This window comes from Eumetopias jubatus, unplaced genomic scaffold (genome assembly GCF_037043125.1).
Source record: "Eumetopias jubatus isolate StellerSeaLion01/CBP00866 unplaced genomic scaffold, mEumJub1_p1.0 scaffold_5, whole genome shotgun sequence".
NCBI classification, from domain to species: domain Eukaryota; kingdom Metazoa; phylum Chordata; class Mammalia; order Carnivora; family Otariidae; genus Eumetopias; species Eumetopias jubatus.
Genome location: NW_028274811.1, coordinates 31,639,827 through 31,660,159, shown reverse-complemented (window position 1 = coordinate 31,660,159; position 20,333 = coordinate 31,639,827). Strand labels below are relative to the sequence as shown.

Here is a 20,333-nt window from a genome sequence, read left to right as displayed (position 1 = left end):
GGGGAACAGCTAAATGGTTACTGGCTCTTACGTAAATTTGAGTCTCAGCTATCAAAGAAGGTTTAGAAAAGCAGGCAAAAATGGGGAAAGAAGTTTTAAACAATGCCTTCGTGTTGTGATCTCTTTTAAGGGCAGTTTTAGATTTTTTTTTTAATCGATTGGGAAGTAGCGTTCCGTTACACTTAGCAACACATCCCTTGAAAGACGTCTGTTTAAATATTTTGTGCCCCACTCAAATCTGGGACAGATAAATAACTGTGATCAACTAGTAAGTAGAACCAGTGGTGGGGATCTTCCTCAGAGAGCCAGGGAAGGGAGTAGGCAGGAGCCACCAAGTCTGCAAACTGAAAAAGAAGAGTAGAGGCAAAGTGAGCTATTTATCAAGAAAATGGTAGTGAAGATGCACTGCACATTTTCTTGCACATTTCAAATCCCTTGGCAAAAGAGGCGGCAGGGGCCATGAAGTATAGGAGACATGGTTTCCAATAATTGCTGTTATGGAGCACTTATTATGTGCCAGGCACTGTGCTACATACTTTAAATATGTATTCTCATTTTTTGCTTAGAATCATCAAATGAGACAAATCTCCCTATTTGACAGATGAAATGGTCGGAGAGATTGACTGCCCATGTGGTGGGCCAAGGTAATATTACAAAGCAGTCCTTGAGGCTCTAAAGCCCTTGGTCTTCACCACTTGGTGATACTCATTTTATTATTAACCATAGTTAATAAAGTTCAGTGATTGAGAATAATAAGTTAGCATTGGCTCATTTGCAAAACATTGAAATAAACAGACTTAAAAAACAAAAACCCAAACGCTTCATGTCAGGTTTCGAGGCCTCATTTCCAAGGAAGATTATACCCCTTTCATCAAGTATAAAATAACCTCCAATGGAGCCCAACTTCCCCACCATTACCAACTACAATTAAATCTCCTTATGCCACCTTCAGTTCTCAGATTTTTTTATTCATGTCCTATTTTTTCCTGCTACCCCATTTTTATTCTTTTTCTTTCTTTCTTTCTTTCTTTCTTTCTTTCTTTCTTTCTTTCTTTCTGTCTGTCTTTCTTTCTGTCTTTCTTTCTTTGAGAGAGAGAGAGAGAGAGAGAGCAAGCGCCCAAGAGGGGGTAGGGTCAGAGGGAGAAGCAGACACCCCGCTGAGCGGGGAGCCCGATGTGGGACTCGATCCCGGGACTCCAGGATCATGACCTGAGCCGAAGGCAGTCGCTTAACCAACTGAGCCACCCAGGCGCCCCTTTATTCTTTTTTTCAACTGCTACCTTGAACCCCATCCTAATTTTTACCTCATGGGTCAGACCCCATCTCTAACCCTGCTCCATGGGTTTTAGAAGAAGATACTACCTGGGCTCCCTTCTGGTCTCCATCCACTGAGGGTTACAGGACCTGGAACCAGTCATCCAGGAGGTCATCCAAACGAGTGGAACCCATTGGCTCTAAGAGACACTCCATTCCCTGCCTAGGAAGGCGGCAGAGTCAGAGGAACATGCATCTCATTCAGACTCTCCCTTTTCAGTAAAAGCTAAATCTCTACAAAGTGAGGAGAGGTGGGGCTCAGTCCACCATTCAAACAAGGAACCAAAAATAATGCACACACCCCTCAGAAACCTGCCCTGCAGGGGCTGGCTGGGGGGGGTCCCAGGAATGTAGGGCTCTTCTCCACTGCCTGATCTGGGCATCCCAGGAGCGACGGCTGTACCTCCTCCTCTTGTTTGGTGTTTGAGGGTGAAGTCCTGGCTGTCGCTTTGCCCTGGCAATGACAAATATGTGTAAGACTCAGGTCAAGATAAATAGGCATAGCTCATTGTTTATCACAGTGAATTCGGAGGCTCAGGGATTTCCTGAGAGTCAGGTAGGACCAATGCCCTCAATTCAATAGGAAAAAATAAATCTTCAGATGGGATTAGCGCTAAACTTCCTAATATTCTTCTGGGAGAGGTAATTTAGGTATTCCAACTCTCTTAGAAGTCAAGATAGATATAAAGACTGTATCTGACATCCCTTTAAGATACATACTACCTTTTTATAGATTTAGGTTGCATATATGCATGGAAACATGTAATTAGGCAAGTATGTTCTAATTAGCAAAGTCAGCTGGAGGTATGAGGTAAAAATGGTTAGAAAGAAAAAACTTCATAGCAAACTGAATAGAACTTTAAGAACTCTCATGGGCCAGGTATGATTTGTTCCATTTGAAAAAAAAATCTTGTAAATTTATTTTTGGGGCTACATTGCAGGAGAATTAGTTGTAGTAATGATGCAAATTTGTGAGAGCACTCAGATTCTAGTATCTTTCCATCACCCTACATTGAACCAAAGCCACTTGGATGACACTGTTGTTGTGACCACCCACAACTGCACTCACTTGGGGACCTGCTGCAGAAAACACTGGTAACCAGGTGTGCGCTTGCCATAATCTATCTGTTTTTGCCGCCGCTGTAGAACAATTTCATCTGTCTCTACCTCCCACCTGCAGGGGAAGTATACGGTGGCCCCATGAAGTGTGATTACGGTTATCAAAGCAGAAACCAACTCATCCCACACACATTCCCTTAACCCCCAGTCTGGTTTTCAAACTCACCTGGCATGGCAGGGCTCTGTGCTGACTCCCACACTCACCATCTCAATCCCAGAGTACAAAGATTCTTCACACACTTCCTTTCTGGGGAAGCAGATTCTACAGATGAAAGGGGTTTTAGGATAAAACCTAGCTGACTATACTGTACCACCACGAAGATGTGGACACCAGATAAATGTTGTATTTCTGACTTAACTGTTTCTCAAAGATAAAGGTTGCATTTCTGATTTGTTTCTCAGAGTGGTCTGCAAGACATCGGCATGAGTAGCCCTGGGAGCCTTGATAATTCCTAGGTCCCACTCTCGATTTATTGAATCATCATTTTGGGGGCCTGCATTTTAAAGAGCTTCCAGGTTATTTTGAAAATTTTTTATTATTATGGAAAAATACAGAGAACACAGCATAATGTTTTGCTACTCAAAGTATGGTCCTAGGACCAGCCACATCAGCATCAGTTGCAAGCTTGTTAGAAGTGCAGAATCTTGGGCCCCAACCCAGACCTACTAAATCAGAACCTGCATTTTAACAAGATCTCCAGATGATTAGAATGCATGTTAAACTTTGAGAGTAGTGATATCATGGATCTCCAGTTACCCATCAGCTAATACTCATGGCAAATCTTGTTTCATCTATGCCCACTACTACCCCCACACGATTATTAAAATCTTCAACATTAAAATAAAAGAATAAATTCTTGGGGCTCCTCACTGGCTAAGTCAGAAGACCATGGGACTCTTGATCTTGGGATCCTGAGTTTGAACCCCACGTTGGGTGTAAAGATTACAAAAATAAATAAATAAACTTTAGGGGGAAAAAGGGATAACTTTTTAATATCACTTCATCAGTGTCCAAATTTCCATAAACGACCGAAGATTATAATTCTTTGGACTGTGATAAGGATTATGCCAAGAGATGATTCAATTCCCCCACTTTCCCTCAAAAGAAATTTCCTTGATCCTACATAACCTAGCGTCTAAGAGATGCTGCGCTGTAAAAGAAACATCGAACAAGGAACGCTCTTGGAAGGGGCCAGAGCTGCTCAGCATAAGTACACACACCTGTCTCGTCTCAACATCTGCCATACCAGTGGAGAAGGCTCCATTTCCAACCGAAGTCAAGTAAAACGAAGAGGAAAAGACCGACGTTACGACACCAGAAAGAAGCAAGGAAAGAGAAACGTTTAAAACACCCTGCATCCAAACAAATCTCCCCAGATATCCTAAAGGGTCATAATCGCTCACGAAGTGCAGTTTAAATCTCCCGGGGTTGGAGGGGCTAAGGGAATGGAGAGCTCGGGAAGGCTGTGGCGATTGGTCAGCGGGAGAGCCAATGGTGTGCCAGGCACCCAGGAGGGCGGGGCTTACCTCTGGGCTCGCTGAACGCTGATGGGCCAATGGGCATCCCGCTCTGTCTGAGGGGCGGGGCAAATTGTGTTCCTGCCAAAGCAAGCTCACGTCTGGTGATGTTGAGCCAAACGATTGGCTATGGGGGGGGGGGGTCTGGGCGGGCGCGCGCAGATTGGCTGGCGCAGCTTTGAGGTGAATGGGATAGGTTTACTGGGAAGGCGGAAGGTTTGAATAGCCAGGACCTGTGACTGTTGATATTCTTGCACCGAGGCTATAACTTCGACCCTCTCCTGAGAGAAGCGCAAGCCTCGACCCGAACCTATCCTGTCTAGAAGCAGAATTGTAGTCTAGTTAATTGACTCCCGTCCTCAGATTTCTTTTAATTTTGATTAAGTCTTCGCTTGTGACTGATTTTCCACTTCCGTTTTTCCTGAGGTAAGCGCAGAGCCTTCTCCACCGGAATCTGAGACCCCAGCGTCCCCTCAGAGTCCCGTCGGGGTCTCACAAACAGAACTTCAGGGGACCTAAATAGTTATTGTCTTGAGTTAAGAGACCTGAATTACTTCCTTGCCTTGAGTCACGAGCTGTGTAGCCCCCGAACAAGTGAAAGCCTCTTTTCATTACTTTTTTAAAGTCTTGGGTTTGGGACGCCTGGCTGGCTCAGTCGATGGAACGTGGGACTGTTGATTTTGGGGCCGTGAGTTCGAGCCCCACGTTGAGTTGTAGACCCGACTTGGGGGAAAAAAAAGTCTTAGGTTTGCCTCCAGTTAAGTCCAGGCTCCGAGGAAAAGGCCAAGCCGTTTGGGGCACGTGCGATTTCGCCTTCAGGCCGACCTGAGATTCATCGGTTGGGATTGGGAAGCCCCTCCTCCAATATGAGCCCCTGGGCCACTGCTGGGTAGGGTGGAGGAGCTTATGAAAACTGGGCAGCCTGTGAGGTGCTTGTGTAGATGATGTTAACCTATTAGCTAGGTTTTGTTTTATTTATTTATTTATTTATTCCCTTCCTTCCTTCCTTCCTTAGGTTTCGGAGGCCATGTCTGCAGAACTCATTTCCTCCACAGGAGAGGAGGGACGCCTCAGCTCAGGACCCAGTTTTAGATCCCGTCAGAGGAGGATATTAAACTTGCTTCTGGAGAGAGACACTTCCTTTACCACCTGTCCAGATCTCCCTAGAACTCCAGTGAACAAACTCTTTGGTGATTCTGCAAACCTAAGCGTTTTGTCTGGGTAAATTCACTTTTCACACCTTATTTCCTTTGCTTTTATGAATAGTCTTTGGGTTTGTTTTTTTAAGATTTTATTTATTTATTTGACAGAGCACAAGCAGGGGGAGCAGCAGGGAGAGGGAGAAGCAGGGTCCCCGCTGAGTAGGGAGGCCGAGGCAGGGCTCATCCCAGGACCCTGGGATCATGACCTGAGCCGTAGGCAGACGCTTAACCAACTGAACCACATAGGCGCCCCAGCCTTTTTTTTTTTTTATTTTTGAAAATTGTCCCGACTCAGAGATCAGGAGTGAAGTTTTAAACCCTGCCCTTCATTAACCATATGACCCTTGAGTCTCAGGTTTCTTTTTTGTGACATAGAAATAACAATCTCTTCCTATCTTACTACGATCTTGTGGGAATCAAATGTTGTGATGTCTGGGAAAAGTCTTCAAAAACTATTGCGTTATATGAGTTGGTTGTTTTATTAGTATTAATATTAGTGTTACTATTATTCTTTAAATTCTGGTCATGCCATGCTCTGATGCCTCAGCTAGCAAACAAAGTTGGAGAGTTATAGACCTCAGAAGTACTAGAGACTCCAAGGAGAAATCAAATCTATGTGCTCACAGTGCAGGGGAGAAGATGTGGGGTCAAGACCGACTTCAGCCAATAATCTTTGATCCTCAATTTTAAAAAAATTACTTGTCTTACTATGTTGGTGGGGAGGAAATGGCATGCAAATTATTGGAGTAGAGAAAAGTGGGAGATTTTTCTCAGCCTACTCTGAAATATTGCCAAAAAGCAGCTAGATTTATTTGGATACTGTTTAGATTGTGTGAATGACTGTTGAGGGGTGTTTCAGATGAAGAGCATAATGTGATCTTTGCCTTTTAAGGGTATTACAACCTAATAGGAATCTTGATGTACTATTATGTCTCAATAGAGGAACCCCAAAATGTTGCCTTGATCTTTCGAATCTTAGCGGTGGTGGAGAGATGTCTGCCAATCAACTTAGCACTTCTGCAGACATTGATGAAATTGGTAAGGAGAAGGGAGGTAAAGGCCTCAAAGGAAAGAACAGCTTTTAAGGGAGAGGACAGGGTAGTTGGATAGATATGGAAGGTGGTAAAAGTAGGTAGAAATCCTTGAAGTTGGAATTCTGTGAGTACCTAGTGGGTTTTTGAGAATGAGAAGCCAAGAAGAGAAATGTAATATCATTAATAGGGGTTACTTTGCATTTGAAAAGTTTAGACAGGAAGGAATATTTTGTTGACTAACTGAGGGTAGGAATGAAAGCCGTAGTTAAAACGAGATATTTTATGCCCTACTCTAATCTCAATAAAGGCAAAGAAACAAACATAAATATTTGCTAACTAATTCTTGTGTTTTTGTAGGGTCTGAGTCCAAAAGGAGTAACTAGTCAACCATTTTAGTATTTGTTCTACTTTCGGATTTCCTGAATGATAAACATTATTTTCTACTCATGAAAGAAAAATCTCTGTTGTTTAGGCTAGGGCACTGTTTCCAAGCATTTTTTCTTTGTAAATTCTTAAGTTTTCATGAACTTGTACCTTGTACCATAAACTTAGTACCTATCAAGAGCCTTTGTGTTCAAAACATCAGCTTTTGAAATTAAGAAATGAAGAAAACCAGAAGAAAAGACAGGATGCATGAATAAGAATAACTCTTCATATCTGATTACAGGTCATTTGGATTCTAAAGGACCTCAGGAAATATATTTAACTGGGATGTAAGTTCTTTTGCTAAACGAACCCCACGTTAAAGCCTTTTCAGCACTGGCACAGAGATTTTTATCCTATGCAGACTCTGTAGAATATTGAACCTTTTGCTTTGGGTTAAGTGAACTTGAAAGCCTGATCCTTCCTTTGAAAGGTTTTTTAAGTTTCCCAGATCTAAATAGTTCATTTTAACCATTACATACAATCCATATTATATTTTAAAAATGAAAGAAAATGGCATATTACGTTTAGGCATCGGCTGTTACCTGCATGTGAGTAGGGCTATGTTAGAGCATCTAGATTCCATTGGCTTACTGTTTGCCCAGCTGTGACTCTGAAGAGTTTCTTAACTTCACTGGACCTCAGTTTCTTCATTTGTAATAAATAACAATGGAAATAATACTAATAACTTCTCATAACTGCTCTTGTAAGGATGAAATTTAGCACGTGCCAAGCATTTTATAATGTTTAGTATGATTATTCGTGGAGATTCTTTGTTGGAGATCTAAAATGTTCAACTGGGGAATCCTCAAGGAATGAAAAGTAATTTTTTTTTTTTTTTTTTTTTTTGTGAGCGAAGCAATAGGAGTTTATTAAGTGAAGATACAGAAAAAGCTCTCAAGACTGAGAGGGGTCCCAACAGGGTTGCCCTGAAAAGTAATTTTAATTCAACTTCTTAACTTCTTCGGCTTATTGTAAGGTTTCCATTTGACTGTTTTAATCTTCTTAGAACTTTGTTCTTTGATATTTAGGTGAATTAGGTGCCACTGCAGTGCTTTAGTGAAAGCATTCCATGACTTTTTAAATTTTTATTTGATTATTTATTTTTTTAATATTTTATATTTATTTTTTATTTTTTTTTAAGATTTTATTTATTTATTTGACAGAGAGCGGTAGTGAGAGCAGGAACACAAGCAGGGGGAGTGGGAGAGGGAGAAGCAGGCTTCCCACCGAGCAGGGAGCTGATGCAGGGCTCGATCCCAGGACTCTGGGATCATGACCTGAGCTGAAGGCAGACGCTTAACGACAGCCACCCAGGCACCCCAAGATTTTAAGTAATCTCTACACTCAACGTGGGGCTTGAACTCACAACCTGGAGATCAAGAGTCACATGCTCCAGTGACTGAACCAGCCAGGTGCCCCTCCATGATTGTTTTTAATAATACATGTGAAAATTTCACTTTGGATTGCTTTAGTTTCTGTGACTTGCTTAAAATGTCCTAACCCATGTAGCCTGGATAAAATCCTGGCAGGAAGGATAGTAATGCATAAAAAATAGATATTAGCTTCTAATAGCCAAAGCTGGAAAATTAGTCAATTGTGTCTACATAAGATGTAGGACAAACTCATCATCTTTGATGTATGTCTATATATATGGTTATGCACAAGAAATGAGGGCCTTATCTCCAGGATGTCACTCAACATCTTCATATTTACCAGAGAGCACCCTACATATTACTGAAAGAGACACATCAACTAGGTATAGGGCTCCTTGCATGGAAGAAAGGAAAAGTTGGGATGCCCCAAGCCACTGACAAATAACCAAACAGTATTTGGAGTTTACTGACTGGCAGTTTTTTTGGTCTGCAGGAATCCTCAACAGCACCTTAGAAAATGCAGCCCAGTGAGTAGCATCTCTTTCTTGGGTTTGGATTTGTTTCTCAGGTGGGAGACAGAGGCTTTCCAGCCCACCTGTGGCTCAATGATGCTGGATTTTCTCAGAAAATGTTCTCTTGTAGGCACAGCTGCATTGTAGCACTCCAAATGCTTTGGACCATGGCAACAGGAAGAAAGATGCAATATGTAGCTCATCCACAAATAAAGAAAATGTGAGTGGTAAACAGAAACCTAGATACATTTAGCAATTTTCTTCCTGTGAGGGGAGCAACTCACCAGTATCATTATGAGACCTAGAACCCTTATGTCTCAGTGTGCAGACAAGCAAACTGCATCACTATAGGCAAAAATTCTTTTTTTTAAGATTTTATTTATTTATTTGAGAGAGAGAGAATGAACAAGGGGGGAAGGACAGAGGGGGAGGGAGAAGCAGACTCCCCACTGAGCAGGGAGCCCTATGACCTGAGCTAAAGGCAGAGGCTTAACCAACTGAGCCATGCAGGCACCCCTAGGCAAAAAATTCTTTATGGTTTTTTTCTTTAAGGTTTGACCCTAGAACAGAAACCTAGCTCCAAGTCTTCCACTGCATGGCGACATTATTACCCATGTTCAGTTGATTCGTTTAAGGACAAAATATCTGTTACTGTAGTTTGGGAATTTAGAACTTTTTTTTTTTTTAACAGGAAAAGGTAATGTACATAAGTTGTTAACATACTCTTTGCATGGCTTCATGTATGGGTTTACTTTATTTCTTATTTCTCCCTTAGTCCAGCTTCTTAGCCCGAATTCTAAGAAAGCCATGGGCCTTTTTCTCTGAGCCTCAGACCCTCCATCAGTTTTTTGGTTTGGGTTTTTTTTTTTTTTTTTTAAGTATTTTAGAGAGAAGAGAAAGGGCAGGGGAGGGGCAAAGGGAAAGGGAGAGAATCCCCAAGCCGACTCCCTGCTGAGTGCAGAGCCTGAGGCAGGGCTCGCTCCCACGACCTTGAGATCCTGACCTGAGCTGAAACCAAGAGTCATATGCTTATGGACTGAGCCATCCAGGCGCCCCCCTTCCATCAGTTCTAAGTTGAACTGGGCTCCTTAGAGCCACCTAATCACTAAGATAATTATCTAAATAATCCCTTCAACTAATTCTCTTTTCTAGCCATATTTTTCTATTTCCTGCCTCCCTTCCTTTCCCCCAGGTCAGTATTTATAAAAGATAGCTCCTGTTCTTTTCTCACATTGACTAAGTTATACCCATGTTTTTGGCTGTTCAAATCAGCTCTTTCTTGATTTGATACTGTCCTCTGATAACTTTTTTAAAAATCTCACCATCCCCTCCCCACTCAGGCTCCCCTCTTCCTTCCTTTACTTGTGATTGTAAAATTAGTATCCTCCAAAGCAAATCTACATATCATACGTCAAATTCAAACCATAAGTTGTATCATCAGGATATAGGATCAACCTTGATTACACTTAATGTGTTTTGTGAGGGTTATTCATGGCTTCATCTGATGAAATGTGTTTGGCAGGGCTTGCTGACGCTTGTCTTCCTCCAGCCAATGTAGTTTTTCTTATGCAGGAGAACAACACTTTGAAGTCCTCGGAGTGGTGGGCACCCAGGAGCGTGAAGTTTCGAAAGAGACCAGGGGGGCCTTACATGTCTCCCCTTTCTCTACTGGTGAGTCACTAAACATCCTCATCAAGGGTCTGCTGAGGCGTTGTGGATTATAGGGTGGCAGATCTGCATTTATAACCCTTTGAATTTTTCTAAGCAGGCTTGGGTGAGAAAAGGGGTTGGAGAAGTAACTCCAGAAAAGGGAGGAGACATGTCCCCTGATCTTTTTATTTGTTTAAATTTAAGGAGGAAAAAAAATTCTTAGGCATTTAAAATTTTTCTGTTTTATTCTTTATTTTTTATGTGTCTCCCCCCAATTTTTAAAAGTACTATGTGCCCATTGTGAAAATGATTTTAAAATATAGGAATATAAAAAAGAATATAGCTACCTCATAGAGGGAAAACTGCTATTAACATTTTACCTCATTTCTTTTTTTTTTTTTTTTTTAAGATTTTATTTATTTATTTGAGAGAGAGAATGAGAGACAGAGAGCATGAGAGGGAGGAGGGTGAGAAGGAGAAGCAGACTCTCTGCTGAGCAGGGAGCCCGATGTGGGACTCGATCCCGGGACTCCAGGATCATGACCTGAGCCGAAGGCAGTCGCTTAACCAACTGAGCCACCCAGGCGCCCAACATTTTACCTCATTTCTTTACAATCTACTTCCCTATTTTTGTTTTTTTTTTTTTTCTTTTTGTTTTTTGTTTTTAAGATTTTATTTATTTTTATTTGAGAGAGAAAGAATGAGAGATAGCACGAGAGGGAAGAGGGTCAGAGGGAGAAGCTGGCTCCCCGCCTAGCAGGGAGCCCGATGCGGGACTCGATCTCAGGACTCCAGGATCATGACCTGAGCCGAAGGCAGTCGCTTAACCAACTGAGCCACCCAGGCACCCCTATTTTTGGACACTTAGTGGCACCCAAATTTTGCTTTTACAAATAATGCTATTATGTAATTCTTGAGCATCAATCTTTACCTATATTTCAAAATATTTTCTTTAGGATTAGTACCAAGAATTATAATTACGAGGTTAAAGTGTATATTTTTAAGATTTTTGATACATATAGTGAGATTCCTTTCCAAAAAAGTTGTAGGAATTTACATATTCATGATCAATCTATAGGTCTTTGGATAAATGTTACTATTTTTTTAACTGCTAATTAGATTGGTAAATGTTTTATTTTATGTTAAAAACAATTAGTAGTGGGGCGCCTGGGTGGCTCAGATGGTTAGGCGTCTGCCTTCGGCTCGGGTCATGATCCCAGGGTGCTGGGATTGAGTCCCGCGTCGGGCTCCCTGCTCCTTGGGAGCCTGCTTCTCTCTCTCTCTCTCTCTCTCTCTCTCTCTCTCTCCCCCTCTGTCGCTCATGAATAAATAAATAAAATCTTTAAAAAAAAACAATTAGTAGTGATTTCATGTGATTATTAGCCATATACATTTTACCTAGTAAATGACTGTGTCTTTTGTCCATTTAGCTACAGGAGTCTTAAGTTACCCAGGCATTCACTTGCTTTTAATAGACAGTGGATTCAAGATAACTCCAGGGATTTAGGGTCTAATCTCAATCCCAGGGAAAAGTCATTTCTATCTCAATCCTAGGGAAAAGTCATTTTTTTTTTTAAAGATTTATTTATTTATTTGAGAGAGAGAGAATGAGAGCGATAGAGAGCACGAGAGGGAAGAGGGTCAGAGGGAGAGGCAGACTCCCTGCCGAGCAGGGAGCCCGATGTGGGACTCGATCCTGGGACTCCAGGATCATGACCTGAGCCGAAGGCAGTCGCTTAACCAACTGAGCCACCCAGGCGCCCGGGAAAAGTCATTTTAACATAGCCCATAATAAGTAGATTAGGTTGACCATGTTTCAGATTTTTGATTTCTTGGAGAAAGGGAAGACTTGGAGCATGGTAAATTACTGAAGAATTTCCTGTGTGTGTGTGTGTGTGTGTGTGTGTGTGTGTGTGTGTGTGTGTGTCTTTTAATGTGGTAAAGTATACATAACATAAAATTTGCCATTTTAACCATTTTTAAGTGTACAATCCAGAGGCATTAAATACATTCACAATGTTATGCAACCATCACCACTGTTCATTTCTGGTTTTTTTTCATCATTTAGAACAGAAGCTCTCTACCCATTAAAAAAATAACTCCCCCATTCCTCCCTCCCTCCAGCTCCTGGTAACCTTTAGTGTATTTTCTGTCTCTATGATTTGACTTTTGGACACTTAGTGGTATAACATTCTGTTTATCCATTAATTTGCTGATGGACATTTGGATTGTTTCCACCTCTTTCCATTGCGAATAATGTTACCATGAATATTGGTATACAAATATCTGTTCGAATCCTTGCTTTCAGTTCTTTGGAGTATATACCCAGAAATGGAATTGGTGGATTATAAGATAATGCTATATTTAATTTGAGGGGGAACCACCATACTGTTATCCATATCAGCTGCACCATTTTTATTTTTTTAAAGATCACTTATTTGTCAGAAACAGAGAGAGAGCCCAAGTAGGGGTGGCATCAGGCAGAGGGAGAAGCAAGCTCCCTGCTGAGCAAAGAGCCCGATGCGGGACTCGATACCAGGACCCTGGGATCATGACCTGAGCCAAAGGCAGACGCTTAACCAACTGAGCCACTCAGGCGTCCCTCAGCTGCACCATTTTTATTATTTATTTATTTATTTATTTATTTAAGATTTTACTTATTTGACAGACACAGCGAGAGAGGGAACACAAGCAGGGGGATTGGGAGAGGGAGAAGCAGGCTCCCCACAGAGCAGGGAGCCCGATGGAGGGCTTGATCCCAGGACCCTGGGATCATGACCTGAGCCGAAGGCAGACACTTAAGGACTGAGCCACCCAGGCGCCCCTCAGCTGCACCATTTTTAAATCTTTGTTATTTTTGGTGTTACACTATATGAGTGTTTTTGTATTCTGGGTATTAATCCTTCATCAGGTATATGACTTGCCAATATTTTCTCCCATTTTGTACATTGTCTTTACTTTCTTGGTGGTATTTTTGATGTACAGGAGTTTTTAATTTTGATAAGTCCAATTTGTCCATTTTTTTATGTTGCCCATGCTTTTGTGTATTATTAATGAGATCATTGACAAATCCAATATTATGAAGTTTTTCCACTGTTCTCTTCTAAGAGTTTTATAGGTTTAGCTTTTATGTTTAGGTCTTTGATTCATTTTGAATTAATTTTTGTATATGGAAGGTAAGGGGTCCTGAATAGTTTTTAATATTGTCCATATAATTGACAGGACAATGGAAACTTTTTGGAAAGTGAAATGAAATATCTGGGCAGCCCCATTACTACACTTCCAAAATTGGATAAAAATCCAGAACTAGAAGATCAAGCAGAGGAGATTTCCAATGAATTGATGGACTTTTCTCTGGAAGATCAGGAAGAGCCCAAGGTAAGGTACTGTCTGATATCTTTGCATTTCCCATATTCCTTCATTCTTGAATAAACAATATTGTGCATCTCCTGGGTTTTAGCCACTGTGCTAAGTGGTAGGTCTACAGAGATCAAGAAGACATGGTCTCTATACTCTAAGGGCTACCTGACTGATAGGGTATCTGGTAACCATGGGATTCTTACTACTGCTGGGTGAGAAGGTTCCAGTTAGTAGTTTGAGTACATCACTATCAATGTAATTCAGTATAAGTTATGCCCCCAGAGTAATAGTAATGTATGGAACATACCTAGCATGATTTTTTAGTTATTTTACAATATATCCTTCCTGTGTCCCTGGGAGGCATACCTGAAGCCTGTGGCTTATTAGCCATGTACTGATATGCCAAAGATAGATTCTGAGGTTTTTGGCATTTCCAAATCAACTTCATTTCTTTGAAACAAATATGTGTAGGAGTGTGTTTTTTTTAAATTTATTGATTAAATAGGCAAATGTGATATAGTTGAGTCCTTGGATTCTAGTCTTCATTCCCTTATTTAGTGTTATGAGCATGAGAAAGACACTTAACCAGTATAAAGCTCATTTCTCATTTATAAAACAGAGAGCATAATAATGAGAAATACTTCCTCAGTAGGATTGTTGTGAATATGATTAAGTATTAAATGCAGTTTATAGTATTCTGCATACTTTATTGTTGTTAATAAAAACAAATGTAAGCTGTAACAACATTCGGTAAATATTTGTTGAGACTGATATGTGCCAGGTGCTATACCAGAACCGAGGACAGGGTTGTGATTAAGATGGTCAAGATTCCTAACTTTCATGGAGCTCGTATTTATATTTTTTCTAGTCTAGAAGATAGTGTAAGTAAGCAAACCAATACCCAAGATAATGACAGATTGTCAAAAGTGCTATGGATGACAGAGTGGTATGAAAAACGACCTAGAAGTTTAGTAGGGTGCTGCTTTTAACTTTAACTTGAGTAACTGGAGCAGTGCTGACATTACAATGAATTTGAAAAGGAGTAATTCAAAGGGAATAAGTTTTCTTTTGGATATTTGAGTTAGAGGCGTTAACAGGAAATTTAAGTGGAAATCCTGAATGAGGAGTGGAGCCATCAGGACTGGAAATGTACATTTTGGGACCATCTGCATAGAAAAGAAAATGAAGATGGAACACTACATCAAAAACTAATGATGTAATGTATGGTGATTAACGTAACAATAAAAAAATTTAAAGATAAAAAAATTAAGAAAAGAAAATGAAGACTCCAAGTTTAAAGGCAGAGAGTAAGAGCTTGTAGAGAAGGAGTGATAACCCGTGAGGAGACTGATAATGAAGTAGATAGACTCGGAATGACATCATTCAGGAATCAGAAAGGAGAGAGCTAGGACATGAACAGAGGGGTCAGTTTTATATATTTATTAATTTTATACATTTCTTTATTGTGATAAAATACAATATACATAAAATTTACCATTTTAACCATTTTTTAAAGTGTATGGTTCAGGGCGCCTGGGTGGCTCAGTTGGTTAAGCGACTGCCTTCAGCTCAGGTCATGACCCTGGAGTCCCTAGATCGAGTCCCGCATCGGGCTCCCTGCTCAGCAGGGAGTCTGCTTCTCCCTCTGACCCGCTTCCCTCTCGTGCTCTCTATCTCTCATTCTCTCCCTCTCAAATAAATAAATAAAATCTAAAATAAATAAATAAATAAAATCTTAAAAAACCTTTTAAAGTGTATGGTTCAGTGGCATCAAATCAAGTTCATGTTGTTATGATTGTGCTTATCCATCTCTAGAACTTTTTCATCACCCCAAACAAACTCTTTGAAGAGTTTTATAGTTTTAGCTCTTAAATTTGGGTTTTGAGTTAACTTTGAGTTAATATTTCTGTGTGGTTTTAGGTAAGGGTCCAGTTTCATTCTTTTGCATGTGAATAGTCATTTATCCCAGCACCATTTGTTCAAAAGACTGTCTTTTCTTCATTGACTCGCCTTGGCATCCTTATCAAAAATCATTCGACCACCTGGGTAGTTCAGTTGGTTAAGTGTTGGACTCTTGATCGCAGCTCAGGTCTTGATCTTAGGGTCATGAGTTCAGGCCCCATGTTGGACTCTGTGCAGGGTGTGGAGCCTACTTAAAAAAAAAAAATCACTTGACCATATACATGAGAATTTATTTCTGGGCTCTATTCTATTCCATGGGTCTGTATGTCTGTCTTTATATCAGTACTATAGTTTTGATTACTATACCTTTGTAGTAAGTCATTTTATACATTTTTTTTCACAAATCATACTTGAATATATTTTCCTTGAAAAAAAATTAAATCATAACAGCTAAGGCTAACCCTGTCTGATCACCATTCCTAGCCCCTGTTGAAGGGCAACTTTGAGATTATGTGGGATTACATGGAAAAGTCAAGAGCATGGGAGTCCATGGAACATATTGGTCTAGAAAGTAACAGATGGATCCAGACTTCTGTAACTTGGCTCTTTAACGGTATGGGTAAAGTCCTATGATTTCCCTATGCTTCACTTTCTTTCTTTCTTTTTTTTTTTTTTTTAAGATTTTATTTATTTATTTGTCAGAAAGAGAGCGAGCACACAAGCAGGGGGAGTGGCAGGCAGAGGGAGAAGCAGGCTCCCTGCTGAGCAAGGAGCCCAGTGCCTTACACAATCCCAGGACCCTGGGATCATGACCTGAGCTGAAGGCAGATACTTAACTGACTGAGCCACCCAGGCGTCCCACATGCTTCACTTTGTTAATCTACAAAAAAGAAAAGGTTTTGATAACTATTTCATAAGGTTGTTGTGACAATTAAATGAGTTAATTGTACATAAGCATTTAGAACAATACTTGCCAATTACTAATGCTTTATTATTATAATGTAGTGTAGTATAAGTGCTTAATTACTGTAGTATAAGGACCAAAATGTGTGGCGTTACAAAGACTGGTAGAGAAGGGATGCTTGATGGCCTTGATGTCCTTAGCAAAGTGGAAGTTGCAGTAATCTGATGACTCAGAGGAGAGTGTTAGGTGACAGTCTTGAAGAGTTTGGAGAATGTTATAATCAACTTTTGGAAACCACAGAGGAAATTATTAAAAGGCTAATAAAATGACATTTGTAAGGTTTTATGTGATAGACCTGCATGGCATAGTGTGCTGTTGTCTAGAAGCAAGATTAGAAACTTGGAACTCCAGGGATGATTAAGTGAGGTTTGGAGGTTGCCATTGGCAGATGAAAAAGTCGTATGGGGTTGAGTTAGCATAGATGATGGTGAAAGTAGCAGAGAGTGGGACGCCTGGGTGGCTCAGTCGGTTAAGCGGCTGCCTTTGGCTCAGGTCGTGATCCCAGGGTCCTGGAATCGAGTCCAGCATTGGGCTCCTTGTTCAGCAGAGAGCCTGCTTCTCCCTCACCCTCTGCTGCTCCCCCTGCTTGTGCTCTCTCTCTCTGACAAATAAATAAACAAAATCTTAAAAAAAAAAGGCAGAAAAGTAGATGATGATGAATCAAAGCCTAGATAAGGAGCCAAATGTCTCACTGGGTAGACTCAGTAAAGTAAGAACAGCAATGTGGTTGAAAGTTGCCGAGGAGGAAGGAGTATCTCAAAAGTTTAGAAACTTTTGAGAGCTGGGGGTAATTTTAGTTTGAGGATGTGCCAAGTTTGAATTCTTGGTGGTAGAGTAATAGAAGATGGTTGCAGATTTTTTCTTTCTTTCTTTCTTTCTTTCTTTCTTTCTTTCTTTCTTTCTTTCTTTCTTTCTCTCTCTCTCTCTCTCTCTCTCTCCCTCTCTCTCCCTCCCTCCCTCCCTCCCTCTCTCCCTCCCTCCCTCCCTCCCTCCCTCCCTCCCTCCCTCCCTCCCAGAAGCTAATGTGGAGTGCAGGAGCTTAGTGCAAGTATTTGAAAAGTTATGAAGTCCCTCTCTGAAGGGTTTTCAGTTTTCAGAACATAGTATGAGTGTGGTGAAAGAAGTAGTCTGGGTTTTAGTGTTTTGAGTAGTGTCTTGGGAGACAAGAGTGGAAAAGAAAAATGAGAGGCATGTAATAATAGGTTCCGTTTATTGACTACTTGTACTGGGCACCGTGTGCTGAGCTATTTATATCCATCATTGCATTTAATTTTTATGTCAATCCTGAAATAGGAGTATGATGCCGCTTTATTTTCTTTCTTCTCTCCCCTTTTTTTCTATAGTATTATACCCTTTTAGGAGGAGAACATCAGACCATGGGATAAAGGCTCTTACTCAAGGTCACAAAGTTAGCCATTGGCAGAGTCAGGTTTTAAGCTGAGATCTGCCTGACTCCCGAGCTGGTGTTTTTAGCAGTATCATGGCGTCCTTTTTTTTTTTTTTTTAAGATTTTATTTTATTTATTTGACAGAGAGACAGCGAGAGAGGAACACAAGTAGGGGGAGTGGGAGAGGGAGAAGCAGGCTTCCCACTGAGCAAGGAGCCCGATGCGGGGCTCGGTCCCAGGACCCTGGGATCATGACCTGAGCTGAAGGCAGCTGCTTAACCAACTGAACCACCCAGGTGCCCCATTATCATGGTGTCTTTTGCTGAATATGTTTAGGAGGTAAAAATTGTCCCAGGAACATGTAATAATGACATTTGCTTTTTTTAATTTTTTTTTAATATTTTATTTATTTATTTGAGAGAGAGAAAAAGGGAGCAAACAGGGGGAGGGGCAGAGGGAGAGGGAGAGAGAATCCCAAGCAGACTCTGCACCGAGCTTGGAGCCTTACAAGGGCTCCATCCCAGAACCCCAGGATCAGGACCTGAGCCAGAATCAAGAGTTGGATACTTAACTGACTGAGCCACCCAGGCGTCCCGACATTTGCTTTTTGTGTAGGTTTGGTAAGGTTGAATACCCAGAATTTGGGATTGAAGTGTTAGGAAGGATGATAACTATGTGATCTAGAACACTGCTATTATGTAAAACTTTGTGAGATGATGGAAATGCTTGATATCTGTCCAATACAGTAACCACTACGTGGCTTTTGAGCACTTAAAATGTGGCTAGTGCCACTGAGAAGCTGAAGTTTTAATTTTTTTGAGTTTTAACTATTGCAGATAACCATGTGTCATTGGTTTTACTGTAATGGGTAGTCAGATCTAGAACCCTCTATAAAGTATGGTCCCTGGAGCTTCACCATCATTATCAGGTAGGAATTTCTCAGCATTGCAAATTTCTGGGCCCCATCCCAGACCTTCTGAATCAGAACTGTGAGGGCGGGGCCCACCAGTCTGTTTTAACAACCCCTCCAAGTGATTTTGATGCACCCTGCTATATAATGCAATATTAAATCCTGTTTTAATGTCATTGGTTTGTGGGGAAAAAAGAGAACCAAGATATAATCTGAAAGAGACAAGATGGGTATTGGGAGAATTGACAGTGACCTTCCTGAAACAAACATTTTTGAGGACTCACTGATAATGGAGGGTGGATCTGGAAAAACAGCAAGTTTAGGGATAGTTAGCATGGGGAAAGGTTGCTAGGCCTTCTACAGGAAAAAAAAAAGCAATGTAAAGTGAACATTTAGTGGTGCTCTTAAAATATATGTTAGTCTTCATATTTCTAAAATGTAGCTTATACAGTTAAGTCTCAACTAGTGTTAACTAGTAATTAAATTTAATGTTGATTAAAAAGAAAATCTTTTGTTTTCAATTTTATTGTTGAGAATTTATCTAATGTGTTTAATCTCTTTTATGAAATGATAAGTACAGTACAGAGGACCTGATTGAATCTTTCCTTAGTGAAGGTCTTTCATCATCTTAGAAACATCATTCTGAGTTGTGTAAGATAGACAGTATAGAAGAGTAGGTTTAAAATAGACTGACCTCAGGAAATAATCTGGAAATTTTGTTCGTTTACATAGAAGAATAGCATCTGGCTGTGAGGTGGGTTTTTTTGAGGTATTTTTTTGGTGTTTAAAAAATATTAAGTTCCCTTATGTGCTCATTTTATTTTTTTAAATATTTTATTTATTTATTTGACAGAGAGAGAGACAGCGAGAGAAGGAACACAAGCAGGGGGAGTGGGAGAGGGAGAAGCAGGCTTCCCGCAGAACAGGGAGCCCGATGTGGGGCTCAATCCCAGGACCCTGGGGTCATGACCTGAGCCGAAGGCAGACGCTTAACGACTGAGCCACCCAGGCACCCCCTTCTGTGCTCATTTTAATACATTGTGACTCTTATAGCATTATTTTCAGTTGAGGGCACACTGTATAAGAATATGCAGAGCAGTAGATTTTAGAATAGAAAAGGAGTAGGGATTTTTGTTATTGGGTTTATCTCTTTGATGTTAAATGGAAATAGATACCTGATAAAGCAAGGAGATTTGTATAACCTTAGTGATTTCTGATGCATTCATTTAAAAAATATTTATTGAGTACCTGTTAAATGTTAGGCCCTGTGTTAGGCAGTGGTAATACAATGGTGAACAATACAGACTAGGTTTATAAGACCTCTTGGAGTTCATATTCTTGTCAAGGAGACATCAACAACAACAAACTCAGGTTTGTCAGGTTAATAGATGTTCTAGTTAGAGTTCTTGGTTGCAAATAAAAGAAACTGATTTCTGGTTACCTCAGGCAGAAAAGGGATTTTTCTGGAGGGTATTGAGGAATTCAGAATTACCAGGAAGGCTGGAAAACAAGGTAAGGCCTGGTCAAATGCTGCTGTGGGGTCATTGTGCTTTGGATGTCACCACCTACTGGCTGGATACTCAGTGTCACCATTACTGGCCCCCTGCCCCAGAAGGTAATCCATCCTGCTGCTGGACTGTATTGCTCAGGACCATTTGTTCC

General features: G+C 40.7%; 1 protein-coding gene and 1 pseudogene across 2 annotated transcripts in view; one reads left to right on the top strand and one right to left on the bottom strand.

Annotated features, from left to right (window-relative positions):
- Nucleotides 1-212: 212 nt before the first annotated feature.
- Nucleotides 213-3,698, bottom strand: LOC114209506 (uncharacterized; annotated as a pseudogene).
- Nucleotides 3,699-4,183: 485 nt separating this feature from the next.
- Nucleotides 4,184-20,333, top strand: part of CDC25C (cell division cycle 25C) — a 30,333-nt gene continuing 14,183 nt past the window's right edge. For both annotated transcript variants that reach the window (XM_028103582.2, XM_088023268.1), the window contains exons 1-8: nucleotides 4,184-4,377; nucleotides 4,967-5,172; nucleotides 6,094-6,191; nucleotides 6,855-6,900; nucleotides 8,480-8,513; nucleotides 8,629-8,718; nucleotides 10,071-10,169; nucleotides 13,371-13,526. In XM_028103582.2, coding sequence (XP_027959383.2) covers nucleotides 4,979-5,172; nucleotides 6,094-6,191; nucleotides 6,855-6,900; nucleotides 8,480-8,513; nucleotides 8,629-8,718; nucleotides 10,071-10,169; nucleotides 13,371-13,526 — 717 coding nt within the window. In that variant the 5' untranslated portion in view covers nucleotides 4,184-4,377; nucleotides 4,967-4,978. The remainder of the gene's footprint in view (nucleotides 4,378-4,966; nucleotides 5,173-6,093; nucleotides 6,192-6,854; nucleotides 6,901-8,479; nucleotides 8,514-8,628; nucleotides 8,719-10,070; nucleotides 10,170-13,370; nucleotides 13,527-20,333) is intronic.